The following is a 23881-nucleotide window of genomic DNA, read 5'->3' on the forward strand; positions in this document are numbered from 1 at the left end:
GCTTAGTTTAAAAAACTTGGAGTGTGCAATGCAGGCAGATGTGCTCTGCTAATGTCTTTGCACTAGTGGGACTATAGCAAAGTCCAATAGCCACGTATAGGATGCCACTAGGTACACTGAGTGTGTGCTAGTATAATGGCTTAGTTATAATTCGTTGGAGTGTGCAACGCAGGCAGATGCGCTCTGCAAATGTCTTGGCACTAGTGGGACTATAGCAAAGTCCAATAGCCACGTATAGGATGCCACTAGGTACACTGAGTGTTTGCTAGTAAAATTGCTTAGTTTAAAAAAGTTGTAGTGTGCAATGCAGGCAGACGTGCTCTGCAAATGTCTTTGCACTAGTGGGACTATAGCAAAGTCCAATAGCCACGTATAGGATGCCACTAGGTACACTGAGTGTGTGCTAGTATAATGGCTTAGTTATAATTAGTTGGAGTGTGCAATGCAGGCAGACGTGCTGCAAATGTCTTGGCACTAGTGGGACTATAGCAAAGTCCAATAGCCACGTATAGGATGCCACTAGGTACACTGAGTGTGTGCTAGTATAATGGCTTAGTTATAATTAGTTGGAGTGTGCAACGCAGGCAGACGTGCTGCAAATGTCTTGGCACTAGTGGGACTATAGCAAAGTCCAATAGCCACGTATAGGATGCCACTAGGTACACTGAGTGTGTGCTAGTATAATGGCTTAGTTATAATTAGTTGGAGTGTGCAACGCAGGCAGACGTGCTGCAAATGTCTTGGCACTAGTGGGACTATAGCAAAGTCCAATAGCCACGTATAGGATGCCACTAGGTACACTGAGTGTGTGCTAGTATAATGGCTTAGTTATAATTAGTTGGAGTGTGCAACGCAGGCAGACGTGCTGCAAATGTCTTGGCACTAGTGGGACTATAGCAAAGTCCAATAGCCACGTATAGGATGCCACTAGGTACACTGAGTGTGTGCTAGTATAATGGCTTAGTTATAATTAGTTGGAGTGTGCAACGCAGGCAGACGTGCTGCAAATGTCTTGGCACTAGTGGGACTATAGCAAAGTCCAATAGCCACGTATAGGATGCCACTAGGTACACTGAATGTTTGCTAGTATAATGGCTTACTTAGAATGAGTTGGAGTGTGCAGAGGACAAGAGGGTACAGTGGCAGGATTGTGGTGCTCTGGGTAGAGGAATGGAAGCCTGCCTTTCTATTCCCTCCTAATGGTGAAATGCAGGGAGGAAATCCCTGACCTGGGCTGCACAGACGCTGTTGCTGTTTGCAGGACCTGTCACTTATGGCTCTCTGACCCTGCCGCTTTGAGCCCTTAAAAGGACTGCTAGAATGTGCTCTCCCTAAGCTGTCTAACGCTGTGTATGCAGCGCATACAGCTGTATCGGCTATAGGACTCAGGAGGACGGAGCTGCGACACTGATGTCTGACACCAAAGACGCAGAAGGCAGATAATGGCGTTCGTGAAGAAAATGTCCGGTTTTATAATGCAGGGACATGTGACATGCAGATCCTATCACACATGCCGTTGCTTCTCTGGCTCAAAGTCCACTTAGGTGTGTGTGTGTGTCTGTGATTGGCTGACATGCTGGCCCGCCCCACAAGACGCGCGCGCTTAGGGAAGGAAGACAAGAAAAAAAAAAAAAAAAAATGGCGATCGCCATTATAGAAACAGCAGTGATCTGAAGGCGCTGTTCACGCACACTATACACTGAAATGTGATAATAGTTTGATTCACAGAGTGACTTACACTATTACAGCAGAAACCAAGCTAGGATTTAGCTGTTTTTTGGCTGCTAGAACCGTTCTCGAACGTTTCTAGAACTATCGAGCTTTTGCAAAAAGCTCGAGTTCTAGTTCGATCTAGAACATGCCCCAAAATCACTCGAGCCGCGAACTGGAGAACCACGAACCACGAACCGCGCTCAACTCTAATAATGAGTTGGAGTGTGCAACGCAGGCAGATGCGCTCTGCAAATGTCTTGGCACTAGTGGGACTATAGCAAAGTCCAATAGCCACGTATAGGATGCCACTAGGTACACTGAGTGTTTGCTAGTATAATGGCTTAGTTATAATTAGTTGGAGTGTGCAACGCAGGCAGATGCGCTCTGCAAATGTCTTGGCACTAGTGGGACTATAGCAAAGTCCAATAGCCACGTATAGGATGCCACTAGGTACACTGAGTGTTTGCTAGTATAATGGCTTAGTTATAATTAGTTGGAGTGTGCAACGCAGGCAGATGCGCTCTGCAAATGTCTTGGCACTAGTGGGACTATAGCAAAGTCCAATAGCCACGTATAGGATGCCACTAGGTACACTGAGTGTTTGCTAGTATAATGGCTTAGTTATAATTAGTTGGAGTGTGCAACGCAGGCAGATGCGCTCTGCAAATGTCTTGGCACTCGTGGGACTATAGCAAAGTCCAATAGCCACGCATAGGATGCCACTAGGTACACTGAGTGTTTGCTAGTATAATGGCTTAGTTATAATTAGTTGGAGTGTGCAACGCAGGCAGATGCGCTCTGCAAATGTCTTGGCACTAGTGGGACTATAGCAAAGTCCAATAGCCACGTATAGGATGCCACTAGGTACACTGAGTGTTTGCTAGTATAATGGCTTAGTTATAATTAGTTGGAGTGTGCAACGCAGGCAGATGCGCTCTGCAAATGTCTTGGCACTAGTGGGACTATAGCAAAGTCCAATAGCCACGTATAGGATGCCACTAGGTACACTGAGTGTTTGCTAGTATAATGGCTTAGTTATAATTAGTTGGAGTGTGCAACGCAGGCAGATGCGCTCTGCAAATGTCTTGGCACTAGTGGGACTATAGCAAAGTCCAATAGCCACGTATAGGATGCCACTAGGTACACTGAGTGTTTGCTAGTATAATGGCTTAGTTATAATTAGTTGGAGTGTGCAACGCAGGCAGATGCGCTCTGCAAATGTCTTGGCACTAGTGGGACTATAGCAAAGTCCAATAGCCACGTATAGGATGCCACTAGGTACACTGAGTGTTTGCTAGTATAATGGCTTAGTTATAATTAGTTGGAGTGTGCAACGCAGGCAGATGCGCTCTGCAAATGTCTTGGCACTAGTGGGACTATAGCAAAGTCCAATAGCCACGTATAGGATGCCACTAGGTACACTGAGTGTTTGCTAGTATAATGGCTTAGTTATAATTAGTTGGAGTGTGCAACGCAGGCAGATGCGCTCTGCAAATGTCTTGGCACTAGTGGGACTATAGCAAAGTCCAATAGCCACGTATAGGATGCCACTAGGTACACTGAGTGTTTGCTAGTATAATGGCTTAGTTATAATTAGTTGGAGTGTGCAGAGGACAAGAGGGTACAGTGGCAGGATTGTGGTGCTCTGGGTAGAGGAATGGAAGCCTGCCTTTCTATTCCCTCCTAATGGTGAAATGCAGGGAGGAAATCCCTGACCTTGGCTGCACAGACGCTGGCGCTGTTTTCAGGACCTGTCACCTTAACTCTGACCCTGCCGGTTTGAGCCCTTAAAAGGACTGCTATAAAGTACTCTCCCTATGCTGTCTAACGCTGTGTATGCAGCGCATACAGCTGTATCGGCTATAGGACTCAGGAGGACGGAGCTGCGACAGTGATGTCTGACACCAAAGACGCAGAAGGCAGATAATGGCGTCCTGGAAGAAAATGTCCGGTTTTATAATGCAGGGACATGTGACATGGACATCCTATCACACATGCCGTTGCTTCTCTGGCTCAAAGTCCACTTAGCTGTGTGTGTGTCTGGGATTGGCTGACATGCTGGCCCGCCCCACAAGACGCGCGCGCTTAGGGAAGGAAGACAAGAAAAAAAAAAAAAAATGGCGATCGCCATTATACAAACAGCAGTGATCTGAAGGCGCTGTTCACGCACACTATACACTGAAATGTCATAATAGTGTGATTCACAGAGTGACTTACACTATTACAGCAGAAACCAAACTAGGATTTAGCTGTTTTTTTGCTGCTAGAACCGTTCTCGAACGTTTCTAGAACTATCGAGCTTTTGCAAAAAGCTCGAGTTCTAGTTCGATCTAGAACAGGCCCCAAAATCACTCGAGCCTAGAACTGGAGAACCACGAACCACGAACCGCGCTCAACTCTAATGGAGAGATAAAAAAGGGATCTCTCTCTCAGGAGCAGGGCCCACTTACCCCCGTATTCGATAATAAGAAGTTCCCCCCAGGACTCCACTCCCATAGATTCGGGGGATTTACTCGGGCGGATGATACCCGTTTTTGTCACGTGCTCCAGGGACACACCCTACCAACTTATACTTCCATGCAGGCCACAGGGAGAGAGATTTCCTGGATGGAATATATGCAGTTGAAATCTTTCCTCTCGTACCAGGACAGGGAGAAAAGGATGAAGACACCCCCTACTCCTTTTGAGAAAATATTTTTACAGGGGTCATCACCTGGACATGGCATCTCACTCATTTATAAAATGCTGAACCAGAGAAATAGGGTGGATAAACCTCACTTTGTCTGCAGGTGGGGAGAGGAACTGGGAGAGGATATTCCAGAGGACGACTGGAGCAGAGCGTACCTGTGGACCCACAAGCTTTCCTTGGCGTGCACCGCTCAAGAGAAAAGTTATAAAATTCTCACAAGGTGGTACCATTACCCGACTAAATTACATGCTATATTTCCCTCTGTGTCTGATGTGTGCTGGAGGTGTGGCACAGACACAGGTACAATGCTACACATATGGTGGAGCTGTACTAAGCTGCAACCCTTTTGGGACTCAGTGTTCTACCTGTACAAAAAGATGAGCGGAGGTGAAATAGAAAAATCCCCCCAGGTTGCTCTTCTTTCTATGCTCCCAGGAGCTATTAAAACACAAAAAAGGGACATGTTGCGATTTTGCCTGGCGGCTGCCCATATGATTATCCCACGATTTTGGAAACAGACTAGATGCCCTACGGTGCTGGATTGGTTGGAGGAGATGACAAACCTCCAGAGAATGGAGGAGCTGACAGCAGAACTAAATGGGAACACAGAAAAATTTACTACAGTTTGGAGACCATGGATTATGTTCATGGAGTCCCCAGAGTTTGTGGAGAGTTTGGCGAGCTTTTTGAACTGAGAAACGGTGGAGAGTCTCATTCCTCCCCCCCCCCTTTTTTTTTCTTTTCTTTTCTTGCTTCCCCCCCTCTCCCCCCTTTTCTCTAATTTCCTCTTCTTTATGCTTATATCTTTCCTCTTCTTTCTTTCTTTTCTCAACATTAATCTGCATTTTTCTAGTTTCATTTTTTATATGAAAAGATTTATCAATAATTCATAAGACAATAGACATACAAGGAGAATGAGTATATTAGGATACGGGAAGTCAAAAGAAGTGGGAATTCTGACCTATAATTTATAAGTGGGTGTATGGTAATAGCACAAAGATAATTTGAAGAATTCCAAGAAATTTAGTAATGTAACAATTTCTGGATGTTATCCCGGCATTGAGAAAATGATGTTTATGTATTGTAATTGCACAAATGATATGTTTGTATGTTGACAACAGTTTCATCAATAAAACAGATTTGAAATAAAAAGAGGAACTGGAGGCCACATACTATCTCTGCTGTGTAGAATGTGATGGAGAGAACAGAGTGTAGTATCAATGTCATCATCCCCCTTCCCTCTCACATGGACTACATACTCTTCCATTCCGGGCTCAGCTACATCCCAACCTCTACTTTTATTTTTTTGGTATAACTTCCTTTTTTCTCACCTTACATTGTCAGTGTTCAAGCAGCCGCACATGTTAATCAAAGCCTTCAGGCTGCCACTAGGCAGATACTCCATGACGAAATATGCATGTTTCAGAGACTGTTGTGCGGCATACCATGTGACATACGAATGGACAGCCTCTGGCCGCTAGGAGTATCCGCCGCTCTCTCATAATGATGTTTGTGTTGCCCTCTTTTTTGTTGAAGATCTTTACATGCATGTGAATGTTTCGGCCGGAGACTGATGCCAGGACCACCTGAAGAAATTAATAGAGAATGCTTAGAAAATGTACATGGAAGGTGGAAATCAGCTGGTTTATCTACTGCACAAGAAACCGGTGGATTAAGTGGATTGTGAAACTTTCAGTAACAAGGACCTTATAGTAGAGCAAAGCTAAGCAATCGGCATAATGAACTGTCTGATTCTTGGATCCTGTATGGAGAAATCTTAATGGGTTATTTGACTATTATTATATGGGTACAAATAGGACAAACACTGAATGAGTCTTTGAGCTGATTGGGGTCCATATTGATCTTTTATCAATGTGCAGCTGATAATGAAACATAGAGGTTAAAGTATATATGGTATCCTGATAATAGCTTATATAGACCAGTATAAGGAAATAAACCATGTCCCACCACTCCCCACAGATGTAATCCCAGAGATCAGTTCTTCAATTAATCAGAATACCCATTTATAGCAGCACTACACCTAACTATGGTGATAAGATATGCCGATATGTGAAATACAAAGTGTTCATGGGGCAGGGGAGTGTCTGGATTTTTTCAGTCATCCTCTAGAAGAACATTTCAATGAATATCTACCTACAGAGGAAAACTGATGGAGGTAAAGTGGAAAATCTAGTTTTACAAAGAAAAAATATATAATACTCACTTTGCCAAAGCTGCCCCTACCAAAGATGTTGTGGATGTTGAAGTGACTAATGTTAAGCTCAGGGTAGGAGCTGGATGTTCCGGGGTCTCCGCTGCATCCAGGTGTTGACTCTTTGTCCTCAAATCCAATGTCTTTGGCCTCCCTCCTCTTCTTTGAGATTTTCTTGGATCCAGTGGTATCGCTGTTCTTTTTTCTCTTCCTGTTCTCTTTTCTCTTCTTTTCTTCACTCTCTCCTCCATGTCCAGTGAATGTCATTCTCAGAAATGTCTTCCCGTTTGTAGACTTCAGTCCTATCACCTCCATCGACAGTTGAAAGTAAAAGGCAGTTGGCAGTGTGTAGGTGATTCAGAGGTGACGAAACCCTCAGGTGGCACCTGCCAGGCAGCAGTGCATGGACCTGCTCTGCCCTATACACTGTGATGTGGGTATCATGGCTGACAGTTTACTGTTCAGAGAATTGAAAAAAATCTTAATGGCGGCTTCTAGTATAGTATTTTTAAATTTCATAATGCATGCTTTTTATACAAATTTACAGAGTTGTAAAAATGTGCAAAATAATACATTAAGAAACCTAACATACTATAAAATCACAGCAATTCTGATCACTAATGTAATTCTTCTAGGGTTTCCATATTTAGCCCAAAAAATTATTACTTTTATCTTTTATGTTATAATACTATATCATATATCACAGTTACTCAAATCAATTTGGTGCAAATTGAATTAACATCCTATTAAAGGAAATTCTCTGGAACAGGTGAACTTTGTGAATTAAAGGGATATTGGGGACCTTTTTTTAATCTTACAATGTGCCTGAGCATGAATACTCAGGTAGTTGCTAACTACCTGCCTGTTCTGCCTAGTGCCGATCTTTGCCAGCAAGAAAATGGTCATAGATCGCTCCTGCCAGCCAGGGCTGTTGTCAGCACCCAGCACACCCAGGCTAGTGACAGGGCCCTGGACTGCTGGGGGGAGTGGAGTGGTGCAGTTGCCGAAAAAATTGAAAGCAATGATGAGAGAATGAGCAGTACACTCCCTCTCTCACTATTCTCCCGCTGTGGCTGCGACGCTCTGCAGTTCAACACAGCAGAGCGGAATGACATCACTACTGTGCGCTGCTGTGCTTAGATTTGCAGAGTGGCAGCTCAGTGGATATGCTGAGGAGGCTACATAATACTATATGAGGGCTGCATAATACTATTTGGGGACTGCATAATGCTATATGGGACTACATAATACTATATGGAGGAATATGAGGCTGCATTATATTATGTGGAGCAATATGGGGTACATTATATTATATGGAAGAATATTGGGTGCATTATACTATATGGAGGAATATGAGGCTGCATAACACTATATGGAGGAATATGGGGGCTGCATACTATTATATGGAGTAATATGAGGCTGCATTATATTATGTGGAGCAATATGGGTGCATTATATTATATGGAGGAATATTGAGTTCATTATACTATTATATGAAGGAATATAGGGACTGTATAACACTATATAGAGGACAATGGGAGTTTCATAACACTATATGGAGGAATATGAGGCTGCATTATATTATGTTGAGCAATATGGGGTGCATTATACAGGGTGGGCCATAAGTATGGATACACCCTGATACAATGGAAGTGGTTGCTGATATCACTTTACCATTTGAGTCATATTAGTACATGGGAGGGGCCAAACATTTCAGGTCGAGTAACGCCCATGGTGGCCATAAGCAAAGCCACCATTTTGAATTCAACTTTAATTTTTTCAACGGGAAGGGGGTCATGTGACACATCAAACACATAGAGAATTAAACAAGAAATGTAATAGTGTGCTCTTTTTTAAGGTAGCTTTATTCATTATCAAGTTATTGACACGTTTGTGACATGGAACAATGACAGTAACCCACTAAAGGAAGTGCTCAAAGTGCTGACCATTGTGTTGCATTGTCAATGCGATTCTCTTCTCCTACTCTTGACACACTGAGAGAAATACCACAGAAGAAATGCTACCACAGCCCTCCTGTATCCATTGTTTCAGGTGCCCCACATCCTGGATCCTGGATCTGTGGCCGTATTGCTCTTGGTGTGTGAAGTCTGAACCCGACGAATCGCCCGTGAGCACGAAACGGCCACCATAGTCTCTGACGCCCCCCGCATCCCTGCCTGCTTTTTGATGTCTATTTTTAAAGAATAAACGAAGATTTTTACTTGGTGAGTGCCACCTCCTTTCTTCTTCTATTCTGGAGTTACTACATGTGCCTTAATGAAGAGTGTTGTATCACAGGTGTTTTCTCAGTCTCTGTCATGACCTGTTTGTTGCACTGCGTTAATTAAAAATGAATGAGGAGCAGTGAATGTGGATTTAGTGCCGCACTGTCTTTTTTTTTGATACATTTTTGTCCCATTTAATAAGCACATGTAATCAAAATGGATGTCATTCATTTTTCAGATTGATGGCTTAAATTTTAATGTGTAGGTAAAGCTACAATCATACTGCTGGATCTGTGTCTTTATACTAAACTTCAATGTTCAATAGGAAAGAAATTGATCTTTTTTTTCAAAAACATGTAATTTAAAGCTGTCTTATTTTTATAGCTAAATAAGCAAAAAAATTCTGGGCAAACCCTTAAGGGGAACCTGTGAGCTACTTCTTGCTGTCCTGCATGTTGTATTTGTAGGCACTCTGTATTGAACAGTGTGTTATTTATTATTATTTATAATTATGGTGTAATTTGTATAGACTCATAGCAGTGCGGCAGGTTCTGCATAGAAAGTGTCTGATGTAGTGAGGATATGCGGGACTCTCCATCTGCTGATTAAATAGCATTCTAGTTCTAACTGACCCAGTAACATGGAGAAAGCTGCCTATCAGCGACTGGATGTCAGAGGGAACCTGCATAAAATGAATACTTTTAACTTTTCTTCTGCAGAGATAGCCATGTTGCTGAGGTCATTTGACTAAATGACATTAATTTATAAATAATGCATACTGTTCAAGTCAGCATCAAAGAATGTAGAAACAGGAGATGGCATTGCCAGATCAATGCTGCCATCACTAATTGAGCATATTGACTTGATATGCACAGGCTACAGCTGTATTCACATTGTGTGCTGTCCTTTTTTTCTCTGACAACATAGGTTCATTGAGTCATACACACATCACACACAGTTTTAGTGAAGGAGAGTAAAAGTAACACTGTAACAGAAGGGAGGCTGAAGTACAGCAAAGTAACTTCAGAAGGCAGTTCACAGGTGAACCACCAGGGGGCAATAGAGTAGTCAAGCAGTCAGGGTCTAGCTGGGAAGTCAAGTAAGTGCAGAGGGAAAATCAAGATAAGGTCAGAAAACAGAACCGAGGTCAGATGCTGGGAGATCAGGTATGCAGAGGGGAACACAAAGGGCACAAGGAACAGAAGGCAAGACCGGAGGGTGAGGAGACACAAACATGGGAAGAGGATGAACCAGGATGGGTAAACAAATGACAGGAGCGGGAAGTCAGAGAATGGGAGAGACGGACGAACGGGGGAGGGTACAAGTCAGGGCACGGTAACTAGGAGTCAGATCAAACAGGAAATCTCACCGGAGCCAGTCACAAGCTGCAGAACAAAACTATAACCAGCATTGGAATGCTGGTTCAGTGCCCAGATATAGTGTCTCCTGAAACCAGAACAAGGCCGATGGCAGTTAACACCTGACATGACCAGGCCGGGTGTGAGAAACTTTGGAATGGGGAATACCGGTCCTGGTTCATGACAGAATCATTTTGGTGGAAAAATATTATTTATTTTCACAGCGCAATGTTATACAAATCCGTAAATTACTTGAGGGTTAAAATTGCTCACTTCACCCCTAGATGAATTCTTTGAGAGGTGTAGTTTCCAGAAAGGGTACACTTATGGGGGAAGTTTCTGTTTTAGCATGTCAGGGGATATTTAAATGCGACATAACATCAGCAATCTTTTCTAGTCAAAATGACGCTCCAAAATTGAAATAGCGCTCTTTCCCCTTCAGGCTATCCCATGCGCCTAAACAGTAGCTTTCCACCATAAATAGGGTATCTTTCTACTCAGGAGATATTGCACAATAAGTTCACTGTCAATTTTCTCCTGCTATTCTCATGAAAATGAAAAAATGTGGGGTTAAAGTAACATTTTTGTGGTAAAACAGTATTTTTTCCTTTTCATGTTATAACATTCTGGTGATTACCATACCTGTAGATAAATTCCTTAAGAGGAATAATTTCAAACATTGGTTAACTTGGGTTTTTTTTTTTTTACTATTTAGGCACATCAGGCACTCTACAAATGCAAAACGAAGTCTGCTATCTACTTCAGCCAATTTTACACTCCAAAATTCAAATAGCGCTCCTTCCCTTATGAGCCTTGCTGTGTGCCCAAACAGTAGTTTTCCAACACATATGGGGTATCGGTGGTAATATACTTCTTAAAAGTGGTTTTGAGCACTTTGAGGGGTGCAGTTTTTTAAATGGTGTCACTTTTGAGTATTTTCTGTCACATAGGCCCTTCAAAGTAATTTCCAATGTAATTTATTCATAGTCCCTTAAAAAAATTGGTTTTGTAAATTTTGTTGGAAAAGTGAGAAATTGCTGATAAACTTTTAAGCCTTTAAGTTTCTTAACAAAGAAAAAATAATATTTAAAAAATCATGCTTATGTTATATAGACATTTTGTAAATGTTATTTATTAACGATTTTGTGTGATATAACTATCTGGTTTAAGGGCATAAAAATGAAAAGTTAAAGAGTTGCAAAATTTACCCATTTTTTTGTAAAATTTTCAATACTTTCATAAACATATATTATAGCGACCATAATTTCCCACTACCATAAAATAGAAACATCAAACAACAATTTCAGATTCACTGGGATTCATCGAAGCGTTCCAGAGCTATTATAACATGAAATGATACTGTCAAAATTGTAAAATTTGGCCTTGATAGGAAGGTGAAAACAGGCTTGGAGCTGAGGGGTTTAAAAATGAATCCATGTCTCCGGTACATGAGATTAAGAGCGTATCTTATGATCATTCTTTTTGAGGATCAGACCCGAACATTAAAATTTATGGATGTCCGTAAAAAACGGATGACACACTGGAAACATTATTTGTACTTCAGAGCTCCACTAGAACTTCATGTGTTTTTAAATGATTCATTCCTAAGTAAATAGATAAAAAGAAGATCAGACAGTCTATCTGTTTAGTTTAAAAACAGGCAGATCGCAGAGGCACCCTATGACAATACATGGAGATCCCATTAGCACAGTGCCACAGGGACTATGTGTTGGTGTCTGTGTGCATATGGTGTGCACATGGATTTTAGAAAGCACAAAGAGAACTTTCCTGACAGAAGTACTTCTTTATATTGAACACTCTCTGGCTTTATTGTTGATTGGCTCCTCATGTTACATATAAATTTGATACCTGCTTTATGTTGGACTAATTCAGTGGCCACCAACCTTTCTTACTTTGAGAGCCACATTCAACTTTTTGAGATGATTTCGAAACACATCCACCACTCCCACCCACCACTGTTGCAGCAATTAGAATCCACCATTTCCAGTGGTGTGATGACAGGCAAAGCTTCCTCACAAGCAGCACACTGAGATTTAGTCCCTCTTCCTCCTTAAGGCTATGTGCCGGATTTTGCTGCGCATTTTTTGCGGATTTGCTGCATGTTTCGCTGCAGAAAATGTTCATAACATCTCTGCAGTGAATCATCAGCAAAACCTATGGGAAAAAAAAATCCTGTGCGCACTAGGCGGATTTTGACAGCTGCATGTTTTGCTGCGGGATTCCCGCAGCAAAAACAATTGCATGTCAATTCTTTTCCGCACGTCGCTGCGGGATTTCACTCCATTGACGCCAATGTAATCGTGAAATCTCGCAGGGAATAACGCAGGCAGCAAATTCTGTGCGGTTCACTGCGTTTTCCTGCGTTATTCCCTGCGGTATTTCGCGGTTTACCTCCGGTAATGTACATCGCTTGCTTGCGGTTTTGCAGGGAAGTGATGTCATTACAGGAAGAGGAAGCCGTGCAGAGAGTAAACACACACAGATCACAGACACACACACACACAGACATCACAGACATAGAACACATAGACACAGACACATAGAACACACATAGAAAGAAAACGGAAATATAGAAAACAAAACACGTGGGCTCCACTGTATATTTACCGTCCAGCCGAGGTAAGCACACAGTGGCGGCCCGGTATTCTCAGGCTGGGGAGGGAGAGGGGCAGGGTTAATGTCCCCCGCCTCACTCCCCCTCCCGCAGCCGAGAATATCAGCCGCAGCTGCCCCGGCACTGTCGCATGCATTATGCGGCAGTACCGGCGTGTCCCCGGCTCTTCCTGCCGCTGTGTAGCAGTGGCAGTCAGGGTAATACAAGGGGTTAATGGTGGTGGATCACCGCCATTAACTCCAGGCTTGATCATGGCAGCGTCTATGTGACAGCTGACATGATCAACCCGTAAGTAAAGTGAAAAAAACACACAGAAAAATCCTTTATTTTAAATAAAACACAAACAAGCCTCGTTCACCCTTTTATTAACCCCTCCCGCAACAAAGCTCCGGCGTAATCCACAGCTCCAGCATAATCCACAGGTCCTGCACTGCTTACATCCAGCCGTGACTGACACAGCGCTGAATGAATGCAGCCTCGCAGCAGACAGCAGAGGTAATTACCGGTCATTTCCCACGGCCGGTAATGTGAACTCACTGCCGACCGTGGGAAATGCAGCGATCTGTCCTCTATCTATCCCTCTATCTATTCATCTGTCTATCTATCTATCCCTCTATCTATCTATCTATCTATCTATCTATCCCTCTATCTATCTATCCCTCTATCTATTCTTCTGTCTCTTTATCTATCTATCTACTATCTAAGAAGGAAATTATTTTTTTTTTCTTTTTTTTCAATGTGCTTTATTGCATTGAATGCAATAAGCACATGTACCAACCCGCACGCGGCAAAACCGCGGCAATACCGCGAACAATACCGCGGTAAAACCGCAGCAAACCGCGGCAAACCGCATGCGGTTTTCGGGTGCGGTTTGCCGCGGTTTTTTACCGCAGGTGCGGTAATCTTTGAGAGCATGCGGAATTTTCTCAAGAAAATTCCATTTCCCAGTGCGCACGTAGCCTTAGGCAGTAATCTTACATCTGAGGAACTTGCAACCACCTTACCCCTAGTTGGCTTTCTGTATCAGGCACTCTCACCACACTCTTCTATCCAGCTTCAAGCTCCCCTCTGTCTAACAGTATCATCTTATCTCCAACTTACAATATTTATTTGTCCTCCTGTAACCATTGTCAGTATATGTGCATCCAGATCAGCTCTATTGGGCAAAGCTAGTCATAAAATTCACCATCTGGAGACCTTGTTGTCATAACTGGTTGGTAGACCTGGTGCGAATGTGTGACGCCCCTGGACTATCGGGTAGTCACAGTGAATTGCACAATCTGCCCTCCCATGCAATATCCGCCTCCTCCTTGGTTGTGGGTCCCCAACTACATGGTGTTGCCTACATCAGCTGATTAAAGTCCAAAGGTACACTCTGCACCACACCCACCAGACACAACAGTGGACGGCCTGAGTGGAATAGGGTCCCCCACTTGGGGGGTTGGTAAGCGGAGGTCAGAAGTGTCCGTGAGTGGAGAGTTGAGTGTGGGAAGTGAAGGAGAGAGGAGGTAAGGAGCCCTTGGAGACACCTAGGTAGCAGGCGGTGGTCTGGACCTGGTAGGAGCTGGACCCCCGGTCACAGGGGATCATGACAAGGGGCATGGAACTGTCAAGGTGGACAGCCGGTGGCCTTGTACTATCACCGGGCTGGGACCAGGGCACGACGGAGTATGTGGACCCTAGATCAGGGAGTAGCTTTAGGCAACCTGACAATTTACCCGACGAGAACGGAGCCTTCAAGATCCGCTCTCCACCCGCTCCAAAATCGGGGTACTAGTGCAACGAGGGGGATAGGACTTTCCACAAAAACGGTCCAGAAAATCCCAAGCGTGAACCCTGAGAGCAAGCTCCCACAGTTAGCCATACTGGGGAGCGGGACCTGACTAGTTCCATACTACCGGGACCAACAGAGAAGTGAACTTAGTGCCAGGAGGAAGGTCACAGACCACCAGGCAGCACCATTGGGGACGGGACCCAAACTATCTCCCCTCAGCGGCAGCGGTATCCAAAACTTTGGTTGATCCAGTTGTCAGTGTCAGTTTACTGCACTCAGTGAGTACGAAAGTAACCCCCTATGCACCCAACGGCACTCCCCAGACACCATTACCGAGTCCCGGGGCATTCCTCCTACCCGAGGAGGGCTCTAACACCTGGCTGCCCCATTCCATCGCCCCCGGGTACTCCCAACTGCAGCGGTGGTACTCCACATTACCACATACCATGGGTCACGTCACGAACTTTAACACAATCCCCTGTAAATACCCCCTTCATTTGAGTGGCCGCACGACCCCCGGGTCCAGACACCCCTCGAACCATCGTGGATCCGGATCCAAGCAGCCCGACTGCTGGCACGGGGGCGGCACAAATGCAACAAAACCACAAGCAGCCGCGAGCCACACATCACAGGGCTGTGAGCCACATGTGGTTCCCGAGTGAAACACTGGGACCCCTGGTGTAAATCCTGCCTATATAGAAATGATTTGTAATTTTAGGACAAAGTAGGGTTTTAGTTAATGACTGTTAATAGCACTTATCACGAAAACAAACAGCTAAGGAAGTTTTAAATTTGTTTATTTAGTTCCCTTAGAAATAGTTTTTGGCTTTCCGCAATACATCACCTGGAATGTCCTTGTTTCCCTTCCGGTACCTGTGAAGTTTGCAAGTCATGGTTACTCACACGTTTGGAATAGTAAGGAGACAGAGGAAGCATTAGAAATGGTGTGGTTGTGAAATAACTGGTCCCTCCCTTTTTGCTCATCTTGAAAGTACACCTTATAAATGAACATGTCACATATGATTTCTTTTCACAGAGAACGGACAGAGCCTTGAAAAGGAGCTGTATAAATATACCATGGAGACAGCGTTACCCAATGTTTTTGTGAAGGAGAAGCTCATTGGCGATTACACTGATGTTATACAGGTACATTGCATTTAACGATGGGATGTATTTATATTATGGATTATGTTTAATTTTTTTTATTGATTTTATGAATAAGAGATTTACATGCCAAGAAAGTGTGATAATAGAGTCTCCGGAGAGGGAAGGCATCTCCGTAGACTAGAAAAACAATATATTGAGATATAGGATAATATTAAAAACAATTTTACAATATAACTGACTTGTCATGAAGCATCAATTAGGAGTGGCAAAAACTCGCCTTTCACTCCTGGCATCTCTGTAAAAGGAAATGAGATGAAAAGGAGCAATGAGAGCAAACAGAAAAGAAAGATAGAAGATGAGTAAGAAAAGAAAAAATAAATAAAATCACATGAATATGACTCTCAGTAAGAAAGTCTAGGAAATCCAGGGAATCTTGAAACGATACCCACAGATACAAAGTAACTCAAAATTTATTGTCAGATTATTACAATATCGTATTTTTATTTTTAATTCAATTAATACTTTTCTTAGACAAAATGTTTTTTGATTTCCATTATTCATACCGGTATGCTTAATAGTAAGGAAAACAGAGCCCCTAAACCTACAAGACCAATATGTTAATATTGATTGTTAGGATTCATAGGGATCCTTTAAAAATGGATCCAGCGCATCTGGTACGATAGAAGCCATGATGTTAGTATGACCAGAGGCTAAAAAGTTCCCTTTTTTTGTTGCATCAGTATGTACTATACTTGTCAAGAAGACTAGTTAATGGTATAGACTGTGGTTACACAAGGTGAAGTGCGAATACTCAAAGCTATAAAAAATGGTAACTGTTAATTTTACATTCAAAAGATATTTTTCTAAAACATTTGCACTGAAAGCGGTGTCACTTGCATTGTACTGTATAATGGATTCTAGAGACAAAATCTATAATAGGTTACAGTCGATGGGCAGAAAGAGACAAAAGAGGGTCCTGTGCATGAACAGTATATGAGCGCTCTACAATCCAACGTGTCTGGGACAGAAACTGTTTGCTGCTTTGGAGATGGTAGTGAACCTTTTACCCTTTGGTTCCTTGTGTGGCTGCAAAGGATGCCGCAATGGTATATCTGCCCCTGCGTGGGCCCCTTTACCCTTTGGGCCCCCATTTGGCTGCACAGGATGCCCCAATGGTATGTCTGTCCCTTTAAGGACCTCTTTACCCTTTAGGCTCTTGTGTGGCTTCACCCGATGCCCAAATGGTATGTCCACCCCTACACCTATCTGAAGTGGACATAAACAGAAGTGGAACCATGGATCTTCCAAGCCTGATACAGCAGTCAGCTTTACCTTTGCTGACTATCAAACACGGGGGGACCCCACTTGTTTTTGGTTTTTTTTTATTTGGCTAAGTAGCTGTACAATCAATCTATCTATTTATCTTGTATCTATATATCATCTGTCTCTCTATTTATCCATTATCTTTGCTTTGCTCATCTTTAACACATAAAATGTGTGAGAACTGTATATAGACCTTGAATATTTCAATAGCTGTTCATAACGTGCCAGTTTATGTGTCTGTGATAGAAGCTACTTACTGCTTTAGAGGAGAAAATGGGCCCCCTTATCTCCTGGGCCCATGTGTGGTTGCATAGGTTGTACCAATTGTATCTTTGCCCCTGGTTTAGACCCACTAAATGTTACCCTAAAAGAAAACTCTGTTAAACAGTTTTCAACATATTGCACTTAAATTTTATATAAAAGGTTGAGTAATTCTTACTTAAAGAGGTTGGCCACTACAATAACATTGATGGCCTAGCTTTATGATTAGTTCCAGAGCTATCCCGTCTTCTGATAGTTGCTGCACTCTGTACTGCACATCTACCTCCCATTTAAATCAATGGGAGGCGGATGTGCAGCACCTGGCCGTGGGCACTATCAGTTGATGTGCAGCTCCGGAACTGAGCATTTCCAGCCGCCTGTTGCTGCCGGTGGCACCACGAGCAGCTGATCGGCGGGGGGTCCCGGTTGTCAAAACTCCAGCTGATCAGACATTGATGACCTATCCTAAAGGCAGCGTTACATGCTACGATTTATCTGACGATATGTCGTCGGGGTCACGGATTCCGTGACGCACATCCGGCATCGTTAGTGACGTCGTTGCGTGTGACACCTACATGCGACTCTGAACGATCGCAAATAGGTTGAAAATCGTTGATCATTGACACGTGGTTCACTTTCAAAATATTGTTCATTGTTTGGAACGCAGCAGACATATTGGTACGTTTGACACCCTGCAAACGACGAACAACATCCACACGACCGCCTTGGTCAAACAATATATCGCTGAACGATTTTGCGTCGCTTGTGAGATCGTTACGTGTGACCACTAATAAACGACCTATGTGCGATCTCGGCAAATCGTAACTACGATCTGGACGTGTCACATCGCTAATGAGATCGTCAGATAAATCGTAGCGTGTAACGGGACTTTAGGATAGCCCATCAATGTTAAAGTACTGGCCAACCTCTTTAATCCTGTGGCGGCTTTGAAGTACTTAGTTTTTCATTCATCTCTAGATTTCTATTAGTTTCCTGTTAACAGAGGGCAGTGGATTGTGGGAACTAAGGTGACAGATAAAGGTGATGTTCAATCAGCACAGATGCTCTGTTCTTGGATTTGGCAAAATAAAATTCACAGCATTTTATATTAGCCACAAACGTTAAAAATTCTCATTCATACTCTGCACATAAAATGACATACTATGCGGATTTTAAACTCCCAGCATGCATTTTTTTTGCCATTCAGATTTGGTTTTCTTTTAGATTTTTCCCATAGAGTTCAATGGGAAAATCATAATCCAGAATATACCCCAATTGTTTGGCATTTTACTTCTGAGTTACAAGCCCTTACTAAAACCTCTGCATTCTGTAAAGTTAAAAAACCCATACCATCCTTACCTCCCTTGATGCTTACATAGCTTTCTTACAAGGTCCCTAGTCGATCTCTGCCCCATTTGAACACTGCAGCCAATCACAGGCTTCAGTGGTTTCATGGGACAAGACATAACCACAGAAGACTAGCTTGTACTGAAATCGGCAGGTGGCCAGCCACAAAGACAACAGGGAAGGACAGGATAGTATGTTTTTTTAAATACAAATTAAATCTTTCTTTAAAGCACCATTCCAGCATTTTTATCAGCACTGGAGTGGTGCTTTAAACTTGAGTCTGGTCTTATTCTGATCCTCCAGCATTTTCACCTTTTTTCTGTGTTGTTTTTTGCCCTGGCACCATCTTATTATTATAATTTCTGACTGACTGGAAGTCAGAAGTTACATCACCAGCTCTCAATACAAGTCTATGAGAGCAAGAATGAGGCTGTCATAGACTTGTATTGAGTTGTGATCTCTGGTTCACAACATAAACACTGGAGCTGCCGGCAGGTCACAAATAACAGGAGATCAACTGGAGGGGTAGTAATAGAAGATGAAGAAGCCGACAGGTGAGTATCAGACAGTGGGGCAGGGGACATATAATTAAAGCATCACTCCAGCACTGAAATAAAAAAACCTAAAAAAACACTGATGCAGGGCTTCATTCTCCGTGCACACTTTGAGTATTTAGTGATTTTTTTACACCTCAGTATTTGTAAGCCAAAACCAAAAGTGGGTAATAAATACAGAATTGGTGCCAGTGTTTCTATTATACTTTTCCTTATTGTTCCACTCCTGGTTTTGGCTTACAAATACTGAGGTAAAAACCTCACCAAACACTCAAAGTATGCACGAGGCCTACTAGAAACATGGACACTAGTGTTGAGCGAGTATTTAATTGTTCATACTCATGATGCTGTTAGCGAGTACTGTCCACTACTCGCATATTCGTTACGAGTAGCACGTGGAATGTAAGTCAATGGGAAATACTAGCTAAGTAGCGAGTAGCCCTGAAAGCCATACTATTTGCTACTTGCACGAAAAGTACAGCTTTCAGGTTATTTAGCGAGTATTTCCCATTGGCTTACATTGTGCCCGCTATTCATAACAAATATGCAAGTAGCGGACAGTACTCGCTAACAGCATAGCGAGTACGAATAGTTAACTACTCGCTCAACAGTAACAGGCATCACTTCTGCATTTATTACCGACTCCTGGTTTTGGCTTATAATTACTGAGGTAAAAAACTCTACAAAAAGTCAACGTGTGCACAAGGCCTACTAGAAACATACTGTATGCACCACTTCTGTATTTATTACCCACTCCTAGTATTGCGTTACAAATATTGAGGTAAAAAACTCACCAAATACTCAACGTGTGCATGAGGCCTACTACGGTAGAAACACGGGCACCACTTCTATATTTATTACGCACTCCTAGTATTAGGTTACAAATACTGAGGTAAAAAACTCACCAAATACTCAACATGTGCATGAGGCTTACTAGAAACACGAGCACCACTTCTATATTTATTACCCACTCCTGGTTCCAGCCTACATATACTGAGGTAAAAAACTCACCAAATACTCAATATATGCATGTGGCCTAATGTGTTTTTAGCAGGTAAGTAAACTGAATAAATGCATGTGTGAATTGCAGGTACAATTTTTTCAAGATTGCAAACATAAGGAAGAATTCATTATTTATATTTCTAAGTACAAATGAAAGTGGATGACGCTAATGAGGATGATATACAAAATTCTACAAACTGGTTTTATGGGAACAGCTTATGTAGGTAAGGTGAGCTTAGGGAAATCTAGTCACCTGGCTGACACACCCAAATGTACAATCACAAGTTTCTCAATTCTCCTTAAAGGAAATTTTTGTAATTGACACGCTCAGGAAGACAGTATAACCGGAAGCCGTATGAGTCAGCACAGCACCTCGTGTTTCAGGATTGCTATTGTCATCCCTTGTTTCTGCATTCATAATATATTTAATTATTGGACACTTGTTACTACGTGAGGGGGGATGGGCAAGCTACCATATAATAATAGACATACAATTGAGACAGAAGATAATGTATAATGAGGAGGGTATATTAATAGTACAACACTATGGGAGCGGTGTGCACTGTGTGCCTGATTCATCATGTGGATAAGCATGGACTAAAAACAAACCAAAGTCAGATCTAATAAAAAAGGTTATAAATATGTCAAGAATAGTGACTAAATATAATTATTGTTGATCTGAAAGCCTTATGGTTCATAGCAGAAAATGGCCATAAATACATTGATAGCTTTGCCTCTGTTCTTGTGATCATCAGACATCCATCATTTTATTATAGTTCCCAGTAGGGCAATGTTTTCGAGAAATCCTGCATCTGCTTATTTACAGTATTCATTTATACATTTCCACTTCTGCAAAGCATGTATAATATAGCCTAACTTGCCACTGAAGACTCTGATTATTTGCAGCTGTACATACCACTTGTCACTCAGTTTTCCCAAAAACAATAATGGAAAACCACAAAAATGGTCACAGTCATGATGGCCAAATCATAAGAGTTTTTACTGTATCTCTTTCTCCAATCTAAACGATGCACACCTCGGAGGAACCCCACAAAGCCATTATTAGACACTAACATCAACTGGACATCGAACCTCTTATAATGGAAACCAATGCACAGATGGGAGCAGAGCCTATTAGTTAACGTTGTATACCAGCCACACCTATGCACTGTACATTATACATCTTATCTGTAATTTGTCATTGATTGTGGACCATGGCAGGGACAGATTTAATTCAGTAGTTATATTCTTTTTTTCCTAGTTATCTAAGGATGGTTTGTTCCAGAAATTGTTAGAAAGCAAAAATGATAAACCCAAGGAGGCTGGCTATGAATATGACTTGATTGTCATCGGGGGAGGATCCGGAGGTCTTGCAGCTTCTAAGGTATGACAATTTTGATGATGATGATCTGGACACTGGAATGATCACAATCAATAATGTTCCCCATGGTGTATGGAAATATGTATGTGATGCATCTTGTTATATTTTACAGGAAGCTGCACAGTATGGGAAGAAAGTGCTTGTATTAGATTATGTCCCCCCCTCACCTTTAGGAACCACATGGGGTAAGTAGGAGACTATAGCTTGATACCACACTGGATATCATTACAGGTTGATAAACCCATTACAACGCTATAAAGGATAAGAGTTCTGGATCCAAGCATTACATTGTACAGAACATGTAACTATTTCATACACTGGCAGACACAGACGGAAAGGGACCCTGTGCAAGAACAGAATATGGGCACATTGCTGTCCAATAACTCATCAAAGTGCACAATTTCACCGACTTTGCAGGTAGTAGAGGCCCTTTTACCTCTTTGACCCTTGTGCGGTTGCACCAAAGATACTGTATGTCCGCCCCCTGGTGAATGAAACATACTGTACCTGTGTTATTCACCAAACTGCCAAAGGCCTCACATCCACCATATAATCACTTACGGAATATATCAATCACATATATATATATTTTGCATACTGTAAAAAGTTACGTGCAAAAGAAAAAGTCCTTGGTGGACTGTGCACAAGTTGCCATATTTATAATTGCAATCTCTATCTTAATGATGTCTGTAGCTGCTTTGTTCACACTTTTTAATGAATACTCCATTAATGGATTAATGCAGAGTCTCTGGACAATTACTATTGTTCTGGATGCATTACTTTTTAAGCCGCTTCTCCATTGAGTCTCATGATGATATTAACAGAACAACCACAACAGAGAGTAATCAACGCCATCTGGTAACATTTGCAATCAAAAAAAATATTTTGAGACTGATAGAAATGTTTCTGTATTTTACACTGTTAAACAGGGAACAAATGAGCAAAGAGAAAAACAAAGTGAACAGAACTCCATAATTGCACATCTGTATGTAACCTTTGTCTAGTTTTTATTTGCTGGAATAGTATTAACTATAGCCTATTTGTTTTTATTGTTTTTACATGTATTATGACCAAGAGAATGCCATTTTTATTTCCAACTATTAATTTTTTGCATACATTTTTAATACAGACTCACTTTGTGCACACACACTTATATATGTAATGTTAATTTATTACACAATGTGCTAATTCTGTATTTATTTATATGGAATACTTTTCCTTTAAATAGGGCTCGGAGGAACATGCGTGAATGTAGGCTGCATACCTAAAAAATTGATGCATCAGGCAGCACTACTGAGGCAAGCCTTAAAAGACTCTAGAACATATGGATGGCAGTTTGATGACGGTATATATGATAAATGTGATTTTTAGTCTCTCAAATGTTACTGAGTACGGTGGCTTCATATGTCACACATCTGCCTCACTAAAACCTATTGGATCAGTAAAGTATATATCTGGATTGTAACAGGCATAGATTATGACAACATCCAGAGTAAAAAGATTCCTTTATTCTTCATTGCCAAAAACATGGAAAGACAGCAATTGTCACCTTGTTTTTATGATTTAAGAATAAAGGAATCTAAACTCTGGATACTGCTACCACAATGTTTCACTGTAGAAACTGCTGAAAGGGGGGAGAAAAGGCGCAAATAGGGTTTTACCCGGTATTAACCGTGTAAGGATGTAGAAAGATACACTCACCTGGAGCGGTTGTGCCAGTCACAACCCCTTGTAAAGCATATGAGTGTCCGCGTGGTTCCAGCAGCAGCCCCGTGAAGACTTAGTGAAAAAAAGGACATATATATATATATATATATGTGAGAATCGGGTTTTAGCCGCGCTAAGAAACCACTGTTGCCAGGATGTAGTTTATATTGAAAAACTCTTTCTTTATTACAGCATCCAACGCGTTTCAGAGACATAAGCCGTCTCCTTCTTCAGGGAAAAAGAGAATTCTCTTTTTCCCTGAAGAAGGAGACGGCTTATGTCTCTGAAACGCGTTGGATGCTGTAATAAAGAAAGAGTTTTTCAATATAAACTACATCCTGGCAACAGTGGTTTCTTAGCGCGGCTAAAACCCGATTCTCACATATATATATATATATGTCCTTTTTTTCACTAAATGTTTCACTGTAGGCATCATACATTTTGTTGGTACTCTTCACTTTTGCGACACTATCCAGTTTTGAAGCCATCAGTTCCAAAAATATTTATCTTGGTCTCATCACTCAGAGTATAGGATCCAAGTAGCAGAAATTATATATATAACCGTGCCTCATCGTGTCTTATTTGAATGATGT

The 23881-nt window shown here is 42.0% G+C and overlaps 1 protein-coding gene across 1 annotated transcript in view; it reads left to right on the forward strand.

The window, feature by feature from the left end:
* The window catches only part of TXNRD1 (thioredoxin reductase 1), a 168201-nt gene that overhangs the window by 119388 nt on the left and 24932 nt on the right, over window positions 1–23881 (forward strand). The window contains exons 4-7 of the mRNA XM_075344732.1: window positions 15643–15752; window positions 21462–21584; window positions 21694–21766; window positions 22810–22926. Coding sequence (XP_075200847.1) covers window positions 15643–15752; window positions 21462–21584; window positions 21694–21766; window positions 22810–22926 — 423 coding nt within the window. The remainder of the gene's footprint in view (window positions 1–15642; window positions 15753–21461; window positions 21585–21693; window positions 21767–22809; window positions 22927–23881) is intronic.

This window comes from Anomaloglossus baeobatrachus, chromosome 4 (assembly GCF_048569485.1).
Source record: "Anomaloglossus baeobatrachus isolate aAnoBae1 chromosome 4, aAnoBae1.hap1, whole genome shotgun sequence".
NCBI classification, from domain to species: domain Eukaryota; kingdom Metazoa; phylum Chordata; class Amphibia; order Anura; family Aromobatidae; genus Anomaloglossus; species Anomaloglossus baeobatrachus.